Here is a 22,335-nt window from a genome sequence, read left to right on the forward strand (position 1 = left end):
AAAGATTTGTTCTACATGCTGGCATGTAAAGTTTTCATGAAATACAGTTTCACCAGCATCTTGTTTTGTATAAGATGAATGCATTCTAAACACACTGTTCCACCACATGACAAAATATCTTTTTGTAGTATTTCTTTTGTTGCCTCCGCATAACTGGATAGAAAGTCAGCACTTGATCCGCACAATCTGCACCGTCTGTCGTGCTATTATACACGACCACAGCACAAGGCTTCATAACCTGCTTGTTTCCTTTTGCCTGTACAGTGCTATGAAGACAAACCTCTTTCTTGTCTTTCCATCTCGCTGCAAGCACTTTACCCTTTTGCCAAGCTACTGGTGCACCTTGTAATTTAGCTCTGCCAAACTCTTCAGGCATGCCATGATGGTTGGTGTACACTGTTCATATGTGTCAAACTTTATTTGCAGCAAGATAGCAAATAACTCTGGCAAAGTATAAAAATTGTGCATGGTTACACCTTGATCCTGCAGAGCATCTATCGAAGTCAGCAGTGGTGATGTATTGCTGCTGTTCTGATTGTATTTTTGGATCAAACCATGTCCCTTTCCCTGTGTACAGAACAAACTCCAAATAGATTTCGTTTTAGACTCTCAAAGCTCGTAAAAGTTTATGCCAAATCTCGCTCTTTTTGATGTGATGTACTGTATCCATGACGGGCTGCCCCTCTAAGCTGTGAGACTTTACATTCTGGACTGTGATGTCAACATTGATGAAACGCTCCAAAATTTTTCTACAATGACCTGGGATGTCTCCCAAATTTTACGTGTTCTCTGAACACATCCTCAGAAATTAACGCACACATGCGCGAGTTGCATTACCAGCAAAAAGTCTGGGGGCGCAGTGTGATGGGTCAGAATGTGACTTCAGAGTCTGTTTACTACCGCTCTGTTTTACTGCTATGGGATCCTCCTGGATCGGATCAATGTGTGTGCGTCGATGTTTGTTTGAATGATTTGATGGAGTGAAGCAAAATGCCGACATCCAGAAAATGTATTCTTGGTGCTTTTATATTGAAGTGTCGCATATTCCCCAATGTAATGACGTGATACATTTTAAGTCTGACATACCATCTTCTGTGTCGTCTTTTTTGTACCTTCAAAACATCAGAATGTACAGCAGCGTATTTGAGCCACAGAGAAAAAAATTAAGGGCATGGTGAAAAGTTGTATTTTGTGATTTAACTCTAGAATTATCAGAACCTACGAAAAAAACTCGTAAATCCAGCCCATCTTAAATTCCTTTACACCTCTCTGTCAGCATCTTTTGTCTTCTAAATGTGTAGATCAGCCCAAGCAGCCTGCTACACCATTCCCCTCTTCCCCATGAAACCCCACCCACCCACACACCTCAGAACGGGCAAGATTTTTTACCAGTCCCTGCATTGATTGATTATCTGGGAGTGAACTACCTAGAATTTTAAGGGGAAATAATTTGTGTGTTTTGTGTCAACAACAATATGTAAACACACACTGTTAAAACAAAAGTTTTTCATGTTTTAGTAATAAATAACAAAATGTAGACATGAACTGTATAATGTGTGAAGGCTGATGGTCAAATATCAAACACTTTCACAAAAGGTGAAAATACGACTGCTTCCATGGTGCTGTGGTTAGAATTGCCAATTTATAATCCAGAGGTCACGAGTTCAAAACCAACTCCCCAGCAAATTTACTGTTTGGAGTAGTGAGCTGCTCTTATTGTTAATATTATACAATAAAAACATTCATTTGATTTGTGTCTGTAAAAGCCGGTGTAAATTTATAGTACTTGTAACAGGTTTTTTTTTTTGTCACGATCATGATACAACACCCACCCCTCCAACAGATCTGACGCAGTTACTTTTTATCAGAAACTGAGAATAATTGTAGATGTGAGTGGTGTTTTGAGACAGTGGAACTGGAAATTCTCTAATCTGGAGGGATTAAAGCTGACCCACAAATGCTGTTGAATCAGCCTCCTTTGTATCTCAGCATTACTTGAATTTTACATTTTATTTTTTTTTTTATTCAGTTTTATTGAATGTTCCTGCTCACGCTGAATTAGTATGCACCTTATGGTCCATGATGATGTCAAAGCCACTCTGACAAAAAACAGACATAGGTATATATGATATTTGGAATTATTCATTTTATGACCTGCATAATGCATTTAGGAAAACATTGTGGCTCTGATGCAACATTCATATTATTCATATTCATTCACACGCCTTCCTGCACTTGTAATCAGTGACCGCAGTGTTTTTTTTTTTTGTTTTTTTTTTCTCTTGCCAGTGTCCACTTTTGGGTGCATGGGAATGTTTCTTTTGTACTCCAGGACATGCAGAGGAAAGAGTAATACAGAGAGGTCACTTCTGTGCTATATGCAATCATCAGATTCAAATGTTAACAGTTCCCACACACCCAAGGACCATCCTTTCTATGTTTACATGTGTACCTGTTGTAATGTACACACTTCTCTCTCTCTGTGCTGTGGTTACTATTACATTGAAGAGGCTGGGGGGAGATGCGGTCTTGGAACAGAAGCTTGTCGATGTTGCATCCTCTTTTGCTTTAACCATTTTCTTGTAAGAAGCGACGACTAAGTTCCTCTGCAAGGTGAGCAAAGAATGCTCTTTTTCTCAGTGGCCCCTTGTACATGCCTTGCACAGTACATGTGCGTTGATCACCACCAAGTCGAGCATGTTATAGCACAAGCAACCGGCCACCCGCGTGCTCCTGCTCGCACTGAATAAGCTTACACCTTCTGGTGCACGATGTCAACGCAGCACCGGGGGAAAAAAGGGAACAGACAAATATGTGACCTTTTGAAGAAATCATTTTAATGACCTGAATAGTACCAGTCAGAAAACATTATTGCACTAATGCAATATTATTTGAAATCGAACAGCAGCAGATCCGGTGTGAATTTATACTGCCGTTCTTGGTTAGATCAGAAGGGGGAGGGGTTGCGAGGGAGGGCGTAAACTGAGAGAATAAAACTGAAACAAAAAGCGAACTTAGAAATGCCATACATTTTACAGCTGATCTGACGCTAGAGATCTATTAAGCAGTTTTATGAGGGTGTACCTAATTTTGCATCATGGCTTTTATCATTTTGTTAAAAATGCTTTCCTGATTAATAATTGGCTTATTGGTAACTAATATAAACCAGTTTGGCTGACACACTACCATAGTATAGGAACTACAAGTGTGTATTTGCAAAACGAGAGCTGTATTTGTTAGCTTTCAGAAGTGTACTCATTTATGTTGTATACCAAAATCTTTGTGCCTAATAAAAATTTCCAGATCAGCTATTTAAGATGCAGATCTGTGAATGTGTCCTTTGTATTAGTTGTGTTGTGTTTTTGAGTATTCTGATGGTCAGTTTTGACTGTATTGTGAACAATTGAAATGTGGTGGCAGTTGGTGCATACGAAGTACACAAGTGAAAAGTGTATTTGTTCAGGAAAGAGAATTCGGCAGTTTTTGCCTTAATGGTGCCTGTAAAAGTCCACCCCCAGAAGTCTTCTGGTTTGACACTGCATTCATAGTTTATTTTGACAAAACAATGTCTGTAAAGAGGAGGTTTTTGAGTAATTGCAAGACTGATGGAGTTGTTTAGGTTTTTGTGACATTTGTTTTGTGCCAGTGTATATAAAGATTTTTGTTCCTTTTTCTTGGCTATGTGTTATGTTTTTATGGTGAGACAAATAAACAATGAAACAAAAAACTGAGCAAAAAGCATATCTGAAGTTAAAATGAAATTCAATCTATGAAAATTGCTATTTATAGATACCTCAGTAAATGAATATACTAAAACTGAACCTCCTTTTTAAATGGTTGCATGGTATACTGTTACTAGAAAAATACAGAAACCCCAAATTTTAAAATCTTGTAACAGCATTTTGCTTCTTTCAATGTCTGAAGTAGACGTTTGCTTTCTTCTCAATCCCTTCCTAGCATTCGATTGACACTCGATTGTGTGTATATATAAACTTTGTGTAACAATACTACAGGCTTCAAAGTGTTTGACACTTCAGGGATTGCATACTTCATGCATTAATGATTTCAAAAAGAAAGTGATGTGTAGTGTGCCGTGGCGCACGAGGGAGACTGAAGTAAAATGACCGAGGTTCCCGAGTTGTCTGTTTGCTTTGGAACAGTTTTTTGGTACTGGTACTAAAGTCCGAAAGCTGGTATCAATACCAAAATTGAAATTTTAGTACTTAACACCAGATTAACCACTGAATAAACAATGCCCATTTACCCAAACCAATTCCCTACTTCTCCATTCATTCAGTATGTATCCATACTCCATTTTTAGTATTTTCATTGGTTAAAAGGTAATGTTGCTCTTTCTTTTTACATCTTGCTGCAGAAATGCTTTGAGTATCGGAAAGAGGCTCTATAAATGTATTCTTATTACATTTGAGTATGCAGTGGACCCTTGACTTATGAACTCAATTCGTTCGCGAGGGCTGGTTGTAACTCAAGTTGGTTGTAAGTCAAGACTATTTTTCCCATAAGAAATAATGGAAATACCCATAATTCGCTCCAAACCTCCCATAGCAACACTTTCTTAACCTTTTCATAATAAAAAAGGGTTGTATAATGTGTGTAATTTACCAAACACCAATAATTTTTCTAATGTACTAACCAAAAAGTTATAAAAAAAATGCATAGCCTACCAGAAACAACAATTTCACACTGTACTCACCATTTAATTTGACTTCTTTGAGTTGCAGGAAGGGAGGAGGAGGAGAATGAAACGGAAGGTGGTTATTTAGAAGGAGTCTCCTTATGCAAATCTTTTCTTTGTAAAATTGTCGAGATGGTGGATTTCGACATGCTGTACATATTAGCGAGATCCGTCACACGAACACCACCACTGTCATATTTCCGCACAATTTCCTTCGAAATTTCCAGTTTCGATTGTGATCGCTGTTTCTCAAGTTAATAATGACAGTAGTCGAGCACTCCGTTCAAAGCTGGTCGTGTTGTTAACTGCTGTAATAATACACTCCAAAGCAAGCCGGTGCTGACTCAGCCTGATGACCTCATCATGTGCCGCGCCAGCCCACTAGCTAACATCCCTTAACAATCGCTTTCTTTACCGGTCGTATATCAAGGGTTGACTGTATTTATTAATGTTTTTTCATTCAAAGGCCAGACAGCATGCAGATCATTTCTTGCAACCTTAATCTATTATACTGTAGATTGCCTAACACAGTTTCTTTCTTTTCTAGGACTTCTAAACACTGTCTGTGCTGTATCATTCGAAGTGAAGGATGAGAAGAACACAACATGCATAAAAGCTGAGCTTTCAGCAAATTTTTCTGTCCAGTTTGAACAGAATGACAAAAATATGGTAGGTGTGTGTGTGTGTGTGTATGTATGTATGTATGTATATAAATAAAACTATAACTGTGGTAGGATGTGGGTGATATTATAGTAAGATAAGTAAAATTTTCATTTGCCATTTTTGTACAAATTGAGTAGCATTTGGGTTGTGTATGTAGAATGTTTATTATTGTATGGTATTCTATTTTACCTTCAAAGTCAAATTAAACAAAAGCCTATGTTATTGGGCATGTTTACAAAACATTTAGTTTTTATTATTCTTAGCAGTGGAACAGGACAGGAACAGTTTTGAGTCCGTGTTCATTGTGTCTGATTCTGAATGAGAAGTACTGATTATGCTGTAGTATTTTGATTTGCCTCAGATGACTGTATTCTTTACTGAATCGCCCTCAGAATACCCTTTCAGTACTTCAATACATTCTTTACCAGTGGAATTTGGAAGGGGTGGCTGGTTGGTGTGATAGCTGACATCCAGGTTTATTTTTATTATAAATTTAGTGTGTCATAAGATTTTAAAAAGAGAAATAAATGTAGCAAATTTATCTGTAAACTTTAATTCTTTGTCCATTCAGACATGATGTGAATGAACTTTTTTTTTCCCCTCACTGGTCCAAATTTCCCGATTTGAGAGAAGAATGGATTCTGCAAGTCTGTTTCCCCTTTGTTTAAAGTTTGTTTTTTTTCTTAAAGTTTTATAAATTGGTTGAGATTTTTTATTTTTTAAAAACCTTAAATGAAGTCTGCTAATACACACTTGTAGTATAAATGTAGTGTTTACTTTATTGTGTAAGATGTCATGGAGGAAAGATTGGGGTTTTATACCTTTATTAGTCTTTTGAAATTGTACATTGTGCTTCAGATATGAAAAGCATGAAATAGTCCACTTGGAGTCTGCTTGAAAGTACCACAAACATGAGCCTGGCTGATATTGTGCTGCTTATAATATTTTATTCTAGTGTCTGGCAGTTGCCGAAATTTAAACAAAAAAAAAGAAAAAAGGGTGGTAACGATTAGGGATGCACGATAATATCAGATTTATATCTGTATCGGCAGATAATACAATACTATACAGTTTATTTTTGTATAACCCAAAATCACACAAAGTTCTGCAATGGGCTTTAACAGGCCCTGCCTTTTGACAGCCCCCCAGCCTTGACTCTCTGAGAAGACAAGGAAAAACTCCCAATAAAAACCTTGTAGGGAAAAATGGAAGAAACCTCGGGAAAGGCAGTTCAAAGAGAGACCCCTTTCCAGGTAGGTTGGGCGTGCAGTGGGTGTTAAAAGTAGGGGGTCAATACAATACAATATACAGAACAGAACAATTCCTTAAGACATCATAATAGTAATAATTTTAGAAGTACGGTTTAACATGACATAATTAGGTTTGGATATTTTTAGATTCCTGGAGACCTCATCCATCTAGCTGCCTCCCCATTTGGCCATGCCATGGCTGAAACGTTGCTCCGATGAAAGGACCCCTCTTTCCCATGATTCCTGTGATCCTCCATCAGGGATGACTTTACCATAGGCAGGCAAACAACTTGGCAGGTGGGCCGTGGCACCAATTGCCACATTTGGGTACCGAGAAAAGAAACAGAATAGGTGAGGGTTAGTATTCAAATATAATTATCATGTTACTTATGTTATAGTGCTAATGACTAACAGAGATGCAGTATGTACAGTTAATCAGCAGCTCTAGTCAGGATATGCTAAACTGAAGTAGTGAGTCTTCAGCCGGGATTTAAAGGCTGAGACTGAAGGGGCATCTCTTATGGAAGCAGGAAGACCATTCCACAGTTTAGGGGCCCTGTAACTAAAAGCTCGACCTCCCACTGTTATTTTATTAATCCTTGGAATCCTAAGCAGACCGGCATCTTGAGATCTTAATGTGCTCAGGTTTGTAAGTCATGATAAGTTCAGACAAGTAAGCGGACCTTGGCCATTTAATGCTTTATATGTTAAAAGGAGGATTTTGAAATCTGCCCTAAACTTAACTGGGAGCCAGTGTAAAGATTTAAGAACTGGAGTTATGTGTTCATATTTTCTTGTTCTTGTAATAATTCTTGCAGCGCATTTTGGATTAACTGGAGGCTGTATAGAGAACAGTTTGAACAGCCAGTGAACACCACATTGCAGTAGTCAATCCTACTAGAGATAAATGCATGAATTAATTTCTCACAATCCTGTTTATTTAGAAAGCGCCTTAATTTCCTAACATTTTTAAGATGGAAAAAACATGTTTTGGACGACTTTGTAATATGCGCTTTAAATGACATGCTAGAGTCAAAGATAACTCCTAGATTGCGGGCTGATTCAGTAAAATTAATTGGGATTCCAACTGAGTTAAATGACGACAAAATATTGCTGTGATCAGCGTCATTCCCTCCAACAATTAACATCTCTGTTTTATCTGTATTTAAAGACAAGTAGTTCTCATTCATCCATTCCTTTAATTCACTAACACAACTAATTAAAGACAACATCGGAGAAACTTCATTTGATTTAAATGAAAGGTATAACTGGGTGTCATCTGCATACGAGTGAAAATTAACATTATGTTTCCTAATGAGAGATCCCAGTGGAAGCATGTAAAGTGAAAACAGTAAAGGTCCCAGTACTGAGCCCTGCAGGACACCATATTGAACTTCTGTGTATAATGATGGAGTACTGTCTGCACATTTCTGTACATACTGGAATCGATTTGATAAATAAGAACTGAACCAAGCGAGCACAGGGCCTGTAAGCCCAACATCGTTTTCTAGCCTGTGCAGTAAAATAGAATGGTCAAATGCTGCACTTAAGCCCAACAACATAATTACAGTGGAATTTCCTTCTGTAGAGGATATCAGAATGTCATTTACAACCCATGTTAGTGCCGTTTCTGTACTATGACCAGTGCGAAAGCCAGACTGGAATTTCTCAAATAAATTGTAATGCGTAAGGTGTGACTGAAGCTGACTGGCGACTACTTTTCTAGTATTTTAGAGAGAAATGGTAAATTTGAAATAGGCCTATAGTTATTTAGTATGTGTGGGTCTAGGTCTGACTTTTTAAGTAAAGGTTTAATGACTGACACTTTTAGTGCATCAGGTACGGTGCCATGCAGTAATGAACTATTGATAACGGTTAGAATAGGCTGCAAGAACATCCATTGCACTTATTACCAGTTTTGTTGGCACTGGATCTAGGGAACAAGTAGTGGGCTTCATTTTAGTAATTAAAGTTAAGACTTCCTGGTGAGTTACAGGATTAAAATTACTAAAGTGCTGAATGCAATGTGCGGCAGGGTCTGCTAAGCTAGTATTTGGTTTGTACTGTGATGCTGAGATCTGGGATCTTATATTTTTAATTTTCTCATTGAAGAAGTTCATAAAGTCTGTACTGCTAATATCTGATGGTATTTTGCACTGTTGATCTGAATTGCCATTTGTTAATTTAGCCACTGCTCTAAACAGTACCCGAGGATTTTTATTATTGCTATATAATGGGTTAAAATAATTTTATCAGCATCGGACTGATGACTAAATTGGGCCGATAATTTTGGACCGATATTGATGATGCATTCACTGTGTTCCGGATGTGCCAGACGTTTGTGGGCTACTGTGCAAAAATGTCTGCAGTGTGAAAGTTTTTTAAAGTGAATGAGAGCAACATAAAATATGCCATTTGCAACACTTGTTCGACTAATGTTTTGTGTGGAGGGACCAAAGTGCGAAATTTCAATACCACCAACTTAATTACACACTTGAAGACATGCCGTTCTGACAAATATACAGAATTCCTCAGAGCAAAAGAGGAGAATCCTGCACCACAGCACACAAAATCAAAAACTACAGTAGCTCAATGCGTTAATCAGTTACTTGAGAAATCAAAGAAATGTGATAAAGATATCCCTAAAGCTCAAACAATTACTGCAGAGGTAATGGAATTTATTGCTCGGACGATCAGGTAATTTCTGTTGTAGAAGATACGGGATTTTGAAGGCTGCTTGAGCATTTTGAGCCCTGTTACCAGATACCCAGTCGCCGTTATTTTTCTGACATAGCGCTTCCAGAGTTACATAAGATTGTGGAAAGTCATGTGCACAAACTCCTTGCTAAAGATGTCACAGCCATAAGCTTTACCACTGATATATGGACATCTGATACGAGTGCTATTAGTATGCTTAGTTTAACTACTCAGTGGATCGACCGCAAGTTTGAATTGCAGAAAGCAATCTTGCACACCCAAGAATGCTCTGGATCACACATGGCGTTTAAAAGAATGTTTGAAACATGAAAAATACCCAAAGAGAATGTTCATGTAGTATTACGAGACAATGCATGCAACGTTGCAAAGGCTATGGAAGAATGCGGGATCCCAAGTTTGCCATGTATGGCTCATACTTTACAGCTTGTCGTAAACGACGGCGTACTATCTCAGCGCAGGGTCTCCGATACAATAGCGATCGGCAGAAAAATAGTCACTTTAAGCATTCACAATTAACCAACTCGCGTCTCAAAACTATACAAACTGAACTTGGTATGCAGCCAAAAATGCTTCAAGACGTTTCGACTAGGTGGAACAACACATTCTATATGCTGCAAAGCTTGCTGGAGCAGAAAAGAGCCTTTGGGGCTTATGCCTCAGATTTTGAGTTACCTGCAACTCTTAACGCCTAATCGGTGGGGTTTGATTGAGAACATAATCACACTCCTTGCTCCATTTCAACAACTGACAAAAGAAAATTGCCATTCTGAAGCCTTGGCTTCTAACTTTATTCCCTCAGTTAATGCTTTAAAACAACTGCGGATTAAAAGCGCTTGTACTGACTTCGGAGTCAAAACCAGTAAAAGCGCTCTCTTGGATGCTATAAACGATTGTTTCATTGATATTTACACAGAATCCATGTACTGTGTTGCCACTGTTGTAGACCCGAGATACAAAGACCGCTATTTCGATGCAGATGTAAAATCACTGGCACTCAAAATGTTGCAAGCTCAGATGGAACTTGCATCGAACGAAATGCAAACGAGTGAGTCACAGATAGGTGGTCCACAACAGAAAAGGGCCAAGATAAATGTGGAGCTCTTTACAACATTCTTTTAAGTAAATAACTAGGGCTGTCGGATCGAATATCACTATTCTAACAATTCGAATGTATAAAAAATCTAAAAACGGCAATCGAATGTATGTTTTACCTCGCACTAACTTTGGCTTCATGTTACTTAAGACGTGCTGGACACTACTTTGGGATTTTACAGATCTTTTTTTTTGCACGCAACTTTTTAGGATCAGCCTATACGTGTTTCTAAATTGTTAACCCATATTGTTATTAGTCATTAGTTAAACAGTCGGCATCTTCTGTGTTAAACACACCCATTTTAAAGATCGCTAGTTTTCATCAAGCGACTGAGCCAACTATAGCCTATGCTTCTTTGCTTCATATTTTTGTTCGGTGCGTGTTAACTAAATAGTTTCATAAATAAACACAAACTCGTTTTACATTTTTTTGGTACTTTGAAAAATGCTGTCTTCTAATAATTGATTATAATACACAGAATACTTAAAAGACCTCAACAAAGTAACACATTTAATACACTTGTTTCATTTGTAAAACACTTAAAGGGTCACAATGCTTCAGCTTGTTTACTGTAAAAAAGTTAGACACAGGGATATAAGGTCCTCTGGCCTCTAGGGAAAATAAGAAAAAAAATGACTGCATTTTCTTTGTTTAAGCAATCACTCACAATTTTGTTTGTTTTTCTTTTGAACATTGTCTTTAGAAAGTGTCAGTGCAGTGTGTGTCTTATGTTGCTTTTTGTGTGAGAGCCAATCACATTCATGGAAGCCACTGTTTTCACCTGAGTCTCTTAAGCGATAATTAGCAACTTGTAAGCAGATCATGAACTACAGTGAAAAGCAAAATATTAATAATAAAATATTTCAAAAAACAGCAAATACAATACAGACATGCATTCAATTCAAATGCCATATACTTATTTTTATTGTAAGGATTCTAATCTTAATCTGACAGCCCTGGTAAAAGCCAAAATGCAGATCTATCTTTTAGATATGAAAGATGACACAGAATATAATACTGTATATGTATGCATGCTACTAAGCAGGTGTAGGGATTCCTTTCTGAAGCACCAATCCTAAGGAATGAAAATCCACTGAAATACTGGAACAACTGGAGTCGGTTTCCTACCATTGCCAAAGTAGCACGCAAGTTCCTGTCAGCCCCATGTACTAGCGTGGACAGCGAGAGATTATTCAGTTTGGCTTCTAATGTGATCAATGAAAAGAGAAACGGAATTTCCTGCGACAAGGCAGAGATGCTCTTGTTCGTTAAGAAAAACCTCCCCATCATGCTTAAAAAAATAGAATAAGCCTCCAGAAAAAGTTATTTATTTCTTTACTGTTGTACGCTTTTCTGTTTTTTAAAATTATAGATTGGTTAGACTTATTCCATCAAAAAGAAAAAAAGTTATGTGATATTTAATACTGCAGACTGTAAAACAAAGGATCACATAGCCAGCCAAATGTGTTTGAGCAGAAGCCATTTTAATGATTGTAAATAATCTGCAAAAGATGTTATTCTTAAGTGGTATTGCTTATTTCATTGTCATTGTACATTTTACCATTTTTTTCAGTTTTAATTTTTTCGATTATTGTTGAATTTGTTGTATTTGTTCTGTCAAAAAGAAAGATAAAAGTGTTATTTAAAGTAACAACCTGCAAAACTGTTTCCCATATAACCAACAGGTAGCCAGCCAAATGCGGCAGATATCATTTGTTTTTAATGATTGAATGTGGTGTGCAAAATTGTTATACAAATGTTCACTTTGTCTGTAATTTTTGTCCAGACAGATCAAGTCTCATTTTTCGCTGTATCTTATAAATATGTATATCGGCATTGGTATCGACATCGGCAGATAAGTACCTAGACATTATCGGATATCGGCATCGGGCCGAAATTCCCATATCGGTGCATCTCTAGTAACGATTAATCATTAAGACTTTCCTGAAGAGATTTAAATTTTTGTTGGTAAGTTTAATTGCCCTGTTACAGTTATATGCCTGAAAGACTTGAAACATGTTAAGTTTTTTTCCTATTTCAGTAGAGATTGTAGCTGCATTTTCCCAAAACTACCAAAGTTCTGCAGCTTCAACTCAAAAAATTGGATTTAACAAAAGCCTGACGCGCAGAAATGATTCCACAGACAAAACTTCTTGGTTTTTTAAAGTTTAATTAAGTTTTGAAGTAAAATAGTTCACACAAAAGGAAAATTAATATAACAAAAAAGGAAAAGTTAATATTAAAAGTTCAGTTCTAAGCTTAATCTTGTTACATCTCAAATCGTTACTTCTTAACATTTCTGAAGCATTTCAAAACGGTCAGAAAACTGTATGCTTATCCCATTTCTAAGCTTAAATGGGTCTTTCAAGTCCCTCTTTACTGGGACTTGTTCCAAACAAACTGAGCTTATTATCACACTGTTATTCAGTTATAGTAAGAAGGTTCTATCTCATGTTAACTATAGGGGGAAAAGACTATACCATAAGCTATGACTATGAAAGACATTAATATTCTATTCAAATTAAGCAAACATCAATATGAGTTTAACTCAAAACTTTAACTTTCTAAGATTGGCTCTTATTGAGATGATAAATAATATTTAAGATGCAAGTCAAATCATTTCAAATCTTAGTGGTATAGACATCTTCAGTGAAAATTAAACATATTACACATGGTTTGTGTTCCGAGTTGCTTCTGTGAAGATCAGGAGCCTCCTTTATAAAACTGTGTAGATTTGAGTGTGAAAAATTCAGATTTATAACTTTTGGCCTACGCACACTCTTCTACACAAACCATTCGATAAATCAGTCGCTTTCTAAATATGTGTACCTGAACATCACCCTGAAACTTTTGTATATGGAGCGTGCTTATAAACCTCATACATAGGCAGTCTGTCTTCTGCCTCATGTCTTTGGCTGGCAGAACAGCATCTATCCTAATATATCGACACCCCACCACCTGTATTCAAATGTATTGGGCTGTGCTCTGCAACCAAGAGTGCAAGATCATATTTATCATTATAGTGCCTCTTGTCCTTAGGGTGTCTGGGAAAGGTATAATGTGTCACATAGTCACTGTGACATGACTGCTGTTACAATAAATAGTACTTCCCCTATGAAAATCTGAGAATTCAGCCAGTTACTTTATGAACTAGCCATTTACAGTACCACCACATCTACCAAAAGTACTTTGCCTCAAAATGAGTGAATCATGGGCTCACTTAGGCCACCGAAGCATAAGATCTTTGCATCACAAATGACTTATGTATTAATCAAATGTAGCTACTGACGGTTAAAGCAGCTTTGTTCTTGCTAGGTGCCCTTATTGCAGTATTAATGCAGTCAGTTTCTCCAGTTTACATTAGGAGAACCGGGCACAACTTTTTATGTTGGCAAATACATGTGATACTTTAAGTATGTGCACCCACACCATATAAAAACTAAATGTAGTTAGTACCTTGCTGGTCTGTTAATGTCTTCCAGCATAGCAGGCATAATGGAGAGAAGCTTGACTGAGATAATCCGCAAATACGTACCATCATATTGTTTTTGAGGTGTAATATGTTTGTCATGTCTATGCACGTTCTTATAACAGCTTGGTGATATAAATTATACATGTGAGTTGTCTTTTAGCTGGTTTGACTGCATTTCCCTGCATGATCACAGGCATAATTTCCCAGTTTCTCAAATGTTACGTATACATTTAATATATGCACATTCCCCCATGCAGGTGTGTTTTTAATTTTTTTTTTATTAATCCCAATGTTTCTATTGAAAGTTGCAAATGCACATTTCATGTCTTTTTTGTGCATACACAGACTTTGTAAATGAGGTTCCAAACCGTACATTCCACATACATAAGCGTACCGAGAGACGCAGGTTGTGATTGCATTTGAGGTATGGTGGCTTTTTTTTTTGTTTTGTTTTGTTGTGTGTGTCTGTGTCCATAATTACACTGCATGTAATATGGATGCATTCAAAGAACAGCAGAATCGTGGAAACTGGCAAAACTGCTTAGTGTGTGAAAATATAACCATCTGCTTCACATAGGCTTATTTCTGTTTTTTTATATCCGATTTGATATTTTTTTATTTTTATACTTCTACTGACTTCATTCTTCAATCCTCTGTGACACCACCACTGTAGTGTTGGGCTTACTTGCATGTAGAAGTTGGCAACATTTACATGTGCTAATTACTGATCCGTAAGTGACCTTTTTCAGATGAACAGTGTGGAGTCTTATTGACACTAACTTTATAGCATCATTAAGTTCACTACTCATAAGTTTTCTTGACTTGGAGTATTTTGAATTTGCCCCCACAGTGTGTATAGTATGCATAGCCTTTTTCAGCCAGAGGCTTCTCTGTCGTCTTTATCTGCACCTTTTAGTTTTACATGGATTTGTTTTTGTGCCACATCTTTGTGTCACATTTTTTGGAAATATTTGGGGACACGTCCCATGGTTCTAGCAAACAATTTTTGTGCGTTTGTGTGCACTTGCCCTGAGTTTTCCTAATGTGGTGTGTACTTCTGTAGGCAAGAGTGTCTCCAAAGGAAATTAGTAATGGTTTTTATTCATTCAGCAAAAATGCATAAAATGCTTTTCAGTATTTTACAGGTACAGTTTGTGACACGTTTTAACTTAAGGAAAATTCTATTTAAAATGGATAAATACAGTGAGTATAGAAAAGAATCGTCCCCTTCAAAATATGCACCCTTTTTTGGGGCAGTGTGATCTTGAGCTGTATTTACTCATTGCAACTTTTATAGTAGCCAAGTGAAAGGTACAATAGCAATAGTTCAGGGGAAAAAAAACAAAAACGGAATCCCTGAGATGGTTAAAGGATCACCCCTCTGTATCAGTACTTTGCGTACCACCTTTTGCTTTGATTAGAAACATGAAACTTTTGGGATACTTCTTCTCTGTCAATTTTGCACATCTAGACTGAGCAGTATTTGTCCATTTTTCTTTACAGAACTATTCAAGCTCAGTCAAATTGGATGGTGACCATTGGTGGAATGGAATATTCAAATGATTCCACAGGTTTTCAGTAGGGTTTAAGTCTGGGCTTTGACTAGGCCATGCAAGGACATGTACCTTGTTCTTCTTCAGCCACTGTGTGGTCGACTTTGCAATTTGTTTCCAGTCATTGTCATGTTGGAAGGTGAACCTTCCTCCCATTGACAACTATCTGGCAGAGGGCAGTATGTTTTCCTCAAGAATGTGAGTGTTTTGTCCCATTTATTTTCTTTCTATCTTGATATCTGCCCAAGTCCCTGCTGCTGAGAAACATCCCCACAACAGGATGCTACAAGCCCTATGCTTTACTATAGGTATGGTGTTCTTTGGATGGTAAGCTGCCTGTCCACAGCTTTATCCCAGAGAACTTTTCACAGTGCCTTGCTTTACCCATAGTCGTTTGCTTTCGGTAGCACTTCCAAGAACTTATAATGCTCTAAAAGAATAGCTGTTTTAATGCTTAACTATGAACAATTACAGTTGATCACAAGTGGAAGCCCAATTAGCTTGGTGTGCAAGATGGAGAATGTGATTAGTTACACTGGATTGAATTTATAAGCATTTTTAGGAGTGTTGATCCTTTAACCATCTTAGTAATCTTTTTGGAAGAGTTTTCTTCAAGTTAAAATTTCACAAACTGTATCCTGCCTAAAAGGGCCCCCGAGTTGCCTCGAAAGCTTGCATTTTGTGATCTTTTCAGTTAGTCAATAAATGGTGTCATTTTGCTTGACTGTTCAGTACATTCATAATGGCTAACACGGTACAACACCCTAGTACTACACACTATCTTTAAAATACTGATAATTTGAAAAAGCTTATTTACAGTGGGTATAGAAATTGGTTTCATTTTTTTTGTGCCTTAGGCTTAGTATTTCTTGTTTACAATAATCAGTACTGATCAACTATCAGTTTATGCAATATTTGGGATGTGTTTTGGGTCATTTATATAATTTTGTAATCCTTTCCTCAGGTAATTTCATTGGTTCTTTATTCTGTTGTCTTGGCAGCATTTATTGTGTCAAGGTTTGTCACAATGCTTTAGCAGCCAGGTCATAAGCTGTGCTTTGCACAATGTTAGAGATGGAGTACAATTTTGTATCTTAGTTTAAGGACTTGTACAACTAATCCGGAGTTTTAGAAAATTGTTTTTGCTTTAAACTGTTTGAGCTGACCTTGTTTTAGATGCATTCTGTTTGGTTCCTGGAGTATATTTATGATTTATTTATTTATTTTAAATCTTTGCTAGATTTTTATGCCCAATCTGTCTGTCTGATCACATTATACTAACAGAGGCTTCCCTTTTGTCTTGTCTTTGCATTTTGCCGACTCTCAGCCCCCCTCGCCCTTCTCCAGCATTTCAGCCTTTCATCCATCTTTATTTTGACGTCCTGTGTCATCACAAGATTCTCTCTCTTGAGCTATCAAAGGTTACATTATGAAATTTAACTGTATAGTTCACTATTAGGAATAAGGACAGGTGCTTAAGAAATGCATCTCTTGTATATAGCGGGAGCACTTTAATAGTGCACCAAAACAGAGTTTGCATAATTGTTCATATGAGCTATGCAGATTCATGATAAATATGGTATAATCAAACAAACAAAATTAACAGTTTTAAACCTCCTTTTTGTTCAGTCAGCTGCTGGCTTGCTGCTGCTATCATGCTACGTGATCTGCATCTTGCGTAGCGTATTTTTGTCATATCACCCATGTTCATATATTCTCTCATCGCATTGAATTTTGATTCTGTGTTTGGAATTGCATCGTGCCAACGCAACATTTAACTGCCCATGAGTGAATATCGTTTCTTTCTCTCTATAAGAAATGTCTGACAATAGCATTAACATAAATGAGAAATTATTTCTCTCACGGGATTTCACTTTCACCAAATAACAAATCTTTTAATTCTGGCAGGTATGCTGCTTCGTTGGAAAGAAACTACTCCTTTTTTTTTTCTTTTTTTTTTCCTTTCCTGATGGCAACTTTAATTGGACGATTTACAAGTCTCTGACTTAGTTTAAATCCGAACAATATATTCGATCTTTTCACTGTTCCGTTATTTCAGAGTAATTTTCTGTGTGTTTGCACTAAGGCGATCTTTACTATCCTTTTTTTGAGACTTTGAAATTTTCGTACTTTATCTCTAACCTGCTCTGCATGTGTACAGTGCCAATTTTTTTGAATTCTTTGATCTACTTTGTCACCCACTCTTTTATTTATTGGCCCCGGGTGTGATTAAATGTCTTGGCACAAAGACTCGTCTCGCCTTATATGAAAGTGTCTCTGTGAGAAAATCGCGTCTCTTCTCCTTCCAACGTTTTTTTTTATTATTTTTATTTTTTATAATCGAGAGATGCACGTTAATACAAGACATACAGCTTCTGTGTGTCTGGTTATGCAGGAGCTATGTGTAAAGTCATGTAGAGTGCTTTAATGTTGGTAAAAGGTGCAAATTTATTCTGTTAATTACTGAAAACTGGAAGTATGTAAAGTAATTGTACACACTGTATGGATTCTTTTCATTTCAAGCCTTAAAGGGAATATTGCAGTGCTATAGAGTGGTTTCCTATGCTGGGAGATCCCAAAAATATTTGCATTTTTTTTTTTTTATTCTCCCTAATTTTTGCCTTTAATTCTTCTGTTATGTCTTAGTTTGTTAGTTTGTTTTTCTTAATTTGAATTTATCCTTTATCACAATGTAGTGTGACTTATTGACATAACTGGTAAAGTAATTCATCAGGGTACAGTCTGGTTTAGTTTTTATAGTTGAAAAGGAGCCTTTTGTGTCTTTCTGTCCCATGTATTTAGTGAAAGATGTGTGAAGTTATTCCAAAAACATTATCACAAAAATGGACAGTGTTTTGATGTGCTTTTCATTTGAAAGAGTAAAATATGAAAACTTAATTAACTTCACAAAAAAGTGTATCCATTTCTGAGTATGTCTGCTTCTCGTGTACATTCTCTGATCTCCCACAGAATGTATTCTTTTTAAGGAATTACAAAATACATCTTTGAGTATTGGAATAACTAAATCGAAGTGCATAGTCGGAGTGAGCCATAATCCTTCTCAATGTTGATTTTTGCAATGTGTAAATGCATAGGGGAGGAGGGAGTGATGATCATTTTTCTTTACAGACTCCAGCCCTTTTAACTTTGGGTCCCGGTTTAAATGCTTCTTTAAATATCAATGTTTTAGTGGTGATGGCTGTCATTTATTAAAGTAATTTAAATAATTGTATTTTACATCCTATGTATCTGACATGTAATATGTTTATGGCTTATTTCCTAGGTTCTAACTTTTTCTTTTGATGTTTAATTTCTTCAAAACTTAGAGCATTGCAGTGATAGTTCTCCCAGAAGATGCAAAAGTAGGTAATCTGAGCACTTGTGGTAATACAACTACAGGCCCACTCTTGGTCATTGTCTTTGGAGCTGGCCATGAACTCGGCATAAACTTCTCTTCAAGTTCTTCAACGTACATGGTGAAAACGTTGGTGGTTACCTTCAATCTTTCTGACAGTACTGTATTTCCAAACTCAAGTTCTAAAGGTAGGTTATAGTCTTTTGAATTTTTTTCAGTCGATCTGTCTCTACTTAAAAAACAAACTCTCACATCCCTGGCCCTTGAAGCTTCAACTTTGTCCCAATCAACAGCTTATACCATGGCACAGCCCATGAATTGGATGTCTGGTCCTTGCCTGCCCCATAAATTTACCTGTGACTCCGTCTCACAGCAGATAGAGACATGACAGTGTACCTTAGTTCGTGCTACAATGCTGACATAACACAGCTGAGTGATTTAAGCAAAACAAAAAAAAACCAAAAAAAAACATGGCAGTACAGGCGTGAGAAGTGCCTCTGTCAATGCTGACAGGAACCACAACTTTTTGAAGCACATTGGCATAGGTTGTTTTGGGGCCTCACAGCCACAACTACACTCATGACCATCCCAGACAGTGAGACGCATTACACATCCCAGTTACAAGTGTGTTGAATGTAGACATGGCAAACACTGACTGCTTCCTGCACAAACCTACTCTCTGATCCCAAAATTTAAATCATACATATTCTGTTTTTTTGTGTTTGGACATACTGTGTGTAAGTTCCACTCACTGTCTGTTCAAAAGCAAGGCCCATTTCTCCGACTTTGCACGAGGTGGGTTTTTTTGTTCGCCACTCAAACACCTGACAGGTTCAAAAGACCTCTCTACATACCTGTTCAGATGTAAAACTTTAAACATTTTCATGGCCTGGAGATATATACATATCTCCTCTTCTGCTTAGAAAGGTGCAAGATTTTATTAACACAAGCATCCCTTACTTGGCCAAGCCTTTAGAAACTGAAGCTAAGTTCAACAAGAAGACAAACCGCAAACACTGACCAATGATTGACAGGTTCAAGAAGTTTAAAAGCAGTCAGGGAATGCTTTTGCACAAGACCAAAGCTGTTATAATGCATGGTACTTTGTACATTTTAATGAGCATATCTTAATTATTAGAAGTCATAACTTCCACAAGAAATACAAGACATTGTTATTTACAGCATATATACAGTATCTACAGCTCCTTTTCTCTTTTGTTCATGGGAGCTTTTGTTCACTGTATTGGTTGACTTCACCCCTAAAAAGACCAGTCATGGCTTTACTGCCACAGACACAAGTAGAGAATCATAATGGAAGTTATAACTTCTGTATCATCAGACTTTTGATAGCATTGGAAAAGGAAATTGGCCCATACTGCTTGAAATGGTACCTTAACTTTCTTTGCAGCCATTTTTTGGAAGCACAAACACACAGGTATTAATGTGAATGCAAGCTTGTAATGCAGCACCATAATGTAGCAGAGTAACCATGGTACCAAAAAAAGGCAAACGAAAATCTGAACATGTACTAGCTAGTGGCTAATGGCACATTTTTTTTTTTAGTCGCTTATCATAAAACTGTCACATGTGCTACTGTTTTTAATTGCCAGTCTGTTGCAGAGTGCTGGACACTGGATCAATTTATTCCTCATTTCAAGCTGAAAGTCATGTCATTATGTCTAGCCTAGCAAACCATTTTCTTCATATATCATCTGTATCTCATAACACTGAAGTGACATTCAGCTTATTTGGATGACTACAAGTCTTGCTCCTTCACAGAGCCAGTAACGATATGTTTACTGTTTAAGTGTTAGTGAGTCTTCGATGTGTTGTTGTGCCATATGAAGTCAGACCTACACATTTTGCAATTCATAACCTTTTTTTTTTTTTTTTTTCTTTCTGCATTCAGAGTAAAGCATTTCCAAACCGTGATAGTCTTGGGTCACACTGTCATTTTCTGCCACTTGCTTGCCGTTTGCTTTTTTTTTTTTTTATTAAATGCATTCACAGCTGGTAGCTAGTGACGGAATTGCATGCCACAACATATTAAGCCTAATGACATAATGAACTAAATGATTAAGGTGATATTTGCCAACTTTTTAAATAAATAATTGTCGATTAGCTGTTGCAGCTCTAATTACAAACCTGGCTTGTAATTAGGGGCCATGTAGGAAATCACTAATTCAGCGCCTTGTCTGTCCCGATTTAGGGCTGGGTAATGGATGCCTCATTATTTGTGTTTAATCAGTATTTGCCTATACAGGATGTAAACCTCATTCATGCATACACAGTGTTGATATAAGTTGCTGACAGATGACTGTCAAACAGAAATGGTGGGGAAAAAAACTGAGGGGAGTAGTTTTCAATATGGAAAAAGGATTGTGATAGTTATGATTGAGCCCCTCTGCACACTTTCCCTAGTTAATCATTGTCTACTGTTGCAAAGAGCTCACCAGGCATACTTGGGGATCACTGTGATGGACTTTGAATAAGATGGCTGTGCACTACTGCAGTGTCCTTTCCTTTTCCCAGACCACCTTCTAGAATATAGTGACACCAGTAGTAAGTCTTTCACCCAGTGTAGCAATCAAAACAGATGCACAGTGGAAGAGGAAGGGACTTAATCCCAGCTCCCTTAAATGATATAAAATTTAACAGGCCAAATTCATCAGAATGTAGCAGCGTGCCATCCCAGGGAAGAAGAAGAAAATAAAAACAGTTTTTGCCACTTCCACATCCTTGGGAGGGGATAAATCTTCAGAACTGGAAGCTGCATAGTAAACTGTCATAATGTTGCACCGAAACCTTCATTTGGTGAACTTGGCATATATTCTACAATAACTTTATTATGCTTAACTTGTATGTACTGTGAAACTATACCCAACCCACATTCCCCATTTTTTTCCAATTATTTGTCGAGTCTGTTGTAGAGCCAATAAATAGTTAGTTGATGTTGGCTCAGCTGCTTGTTTGGCATTTTCATTGTCTTTTATTAACTCCTCCAGAGGAAGCAACTGCATCACAAAGATCATTCTTAAATTTTTTATTTTATTGTATTTTTTACTTTAATACAATGAATATGTAAATACTTGGGATAAGCTAAAACAATTGTGCCTATTGGTGAGTGTCATACAATAATACTGTCAATGTTAGCCATGTGTAATTGAACAAATACAAGGACAAAATAAATGTTACTGACAAGTTCTTAAAGCATCACAAGTACAGAGGACTTAAAATTGTGCCTACTCAAATTCTTAGCTAATTCAGACTTGCTTAAGTCAGTTAAAATTAGTTGGCCAAGGTAAGGTTTATTTTTGTTCTCTGCAATTTAACAATGTATTGGTATTCACTTATTTGCACTGGTTGTTACTAACTGTGGAACTTTATTCCAACTAGTTGATAATAAATAAAACCAAATTGTATACCTGCTGTACATAATGTGGTAGATATACCAAAGCTGCTGGATTTTTTTTTTTCCCTTAGCAGTGATTTCACTGTATTCAGTTAATGAAAGATGGTGCTTTTTTTGCTGTTC

At 37.0% G+C, this 22,335-nt stretch overlaps 1 protein-coding gene across 1 annotated transcript in view; it reads left to right on the plus strand.

The window, feature by feature from the left end:
- The window catches only part of lamp1a (lysosomal associated membrane protein 1a), a 72,681-nt gene that overhangs the window by 27,061 nt on the left and 23,285 nt on the right, over nt 1–22,335 (plus strand). The window contains exons 2-3 of the mRNA XM_039744645.1: nt 5,244–5,365; nt 18,772–18,988. Of these exons, the coding sequence (XP_039600579.1) occupies nt 5,244–5,365; nt 18,772–18,988 (339 nt within the window). The remainder of the gene's footprint in view (nt 1–5,243; nt 5,366–18,771; nt 18,989–22,335) is intronic.

The sequence above is a fragment of the Polypterus senegalus genome, chromosome 2 (assembly GCF_016835505.1).
Source record: "Polypterus senegalus isolate Bchr_013 chromosome 2, ASM1683550v1, whole genome shotgun sequence".
NCBI classification, from domain to species: Eukaryota; Metazoa; Chordata; class Cladistia; order Polypteriformes; family Polypteridae; genus Polypterus; species Polypterus senegalus.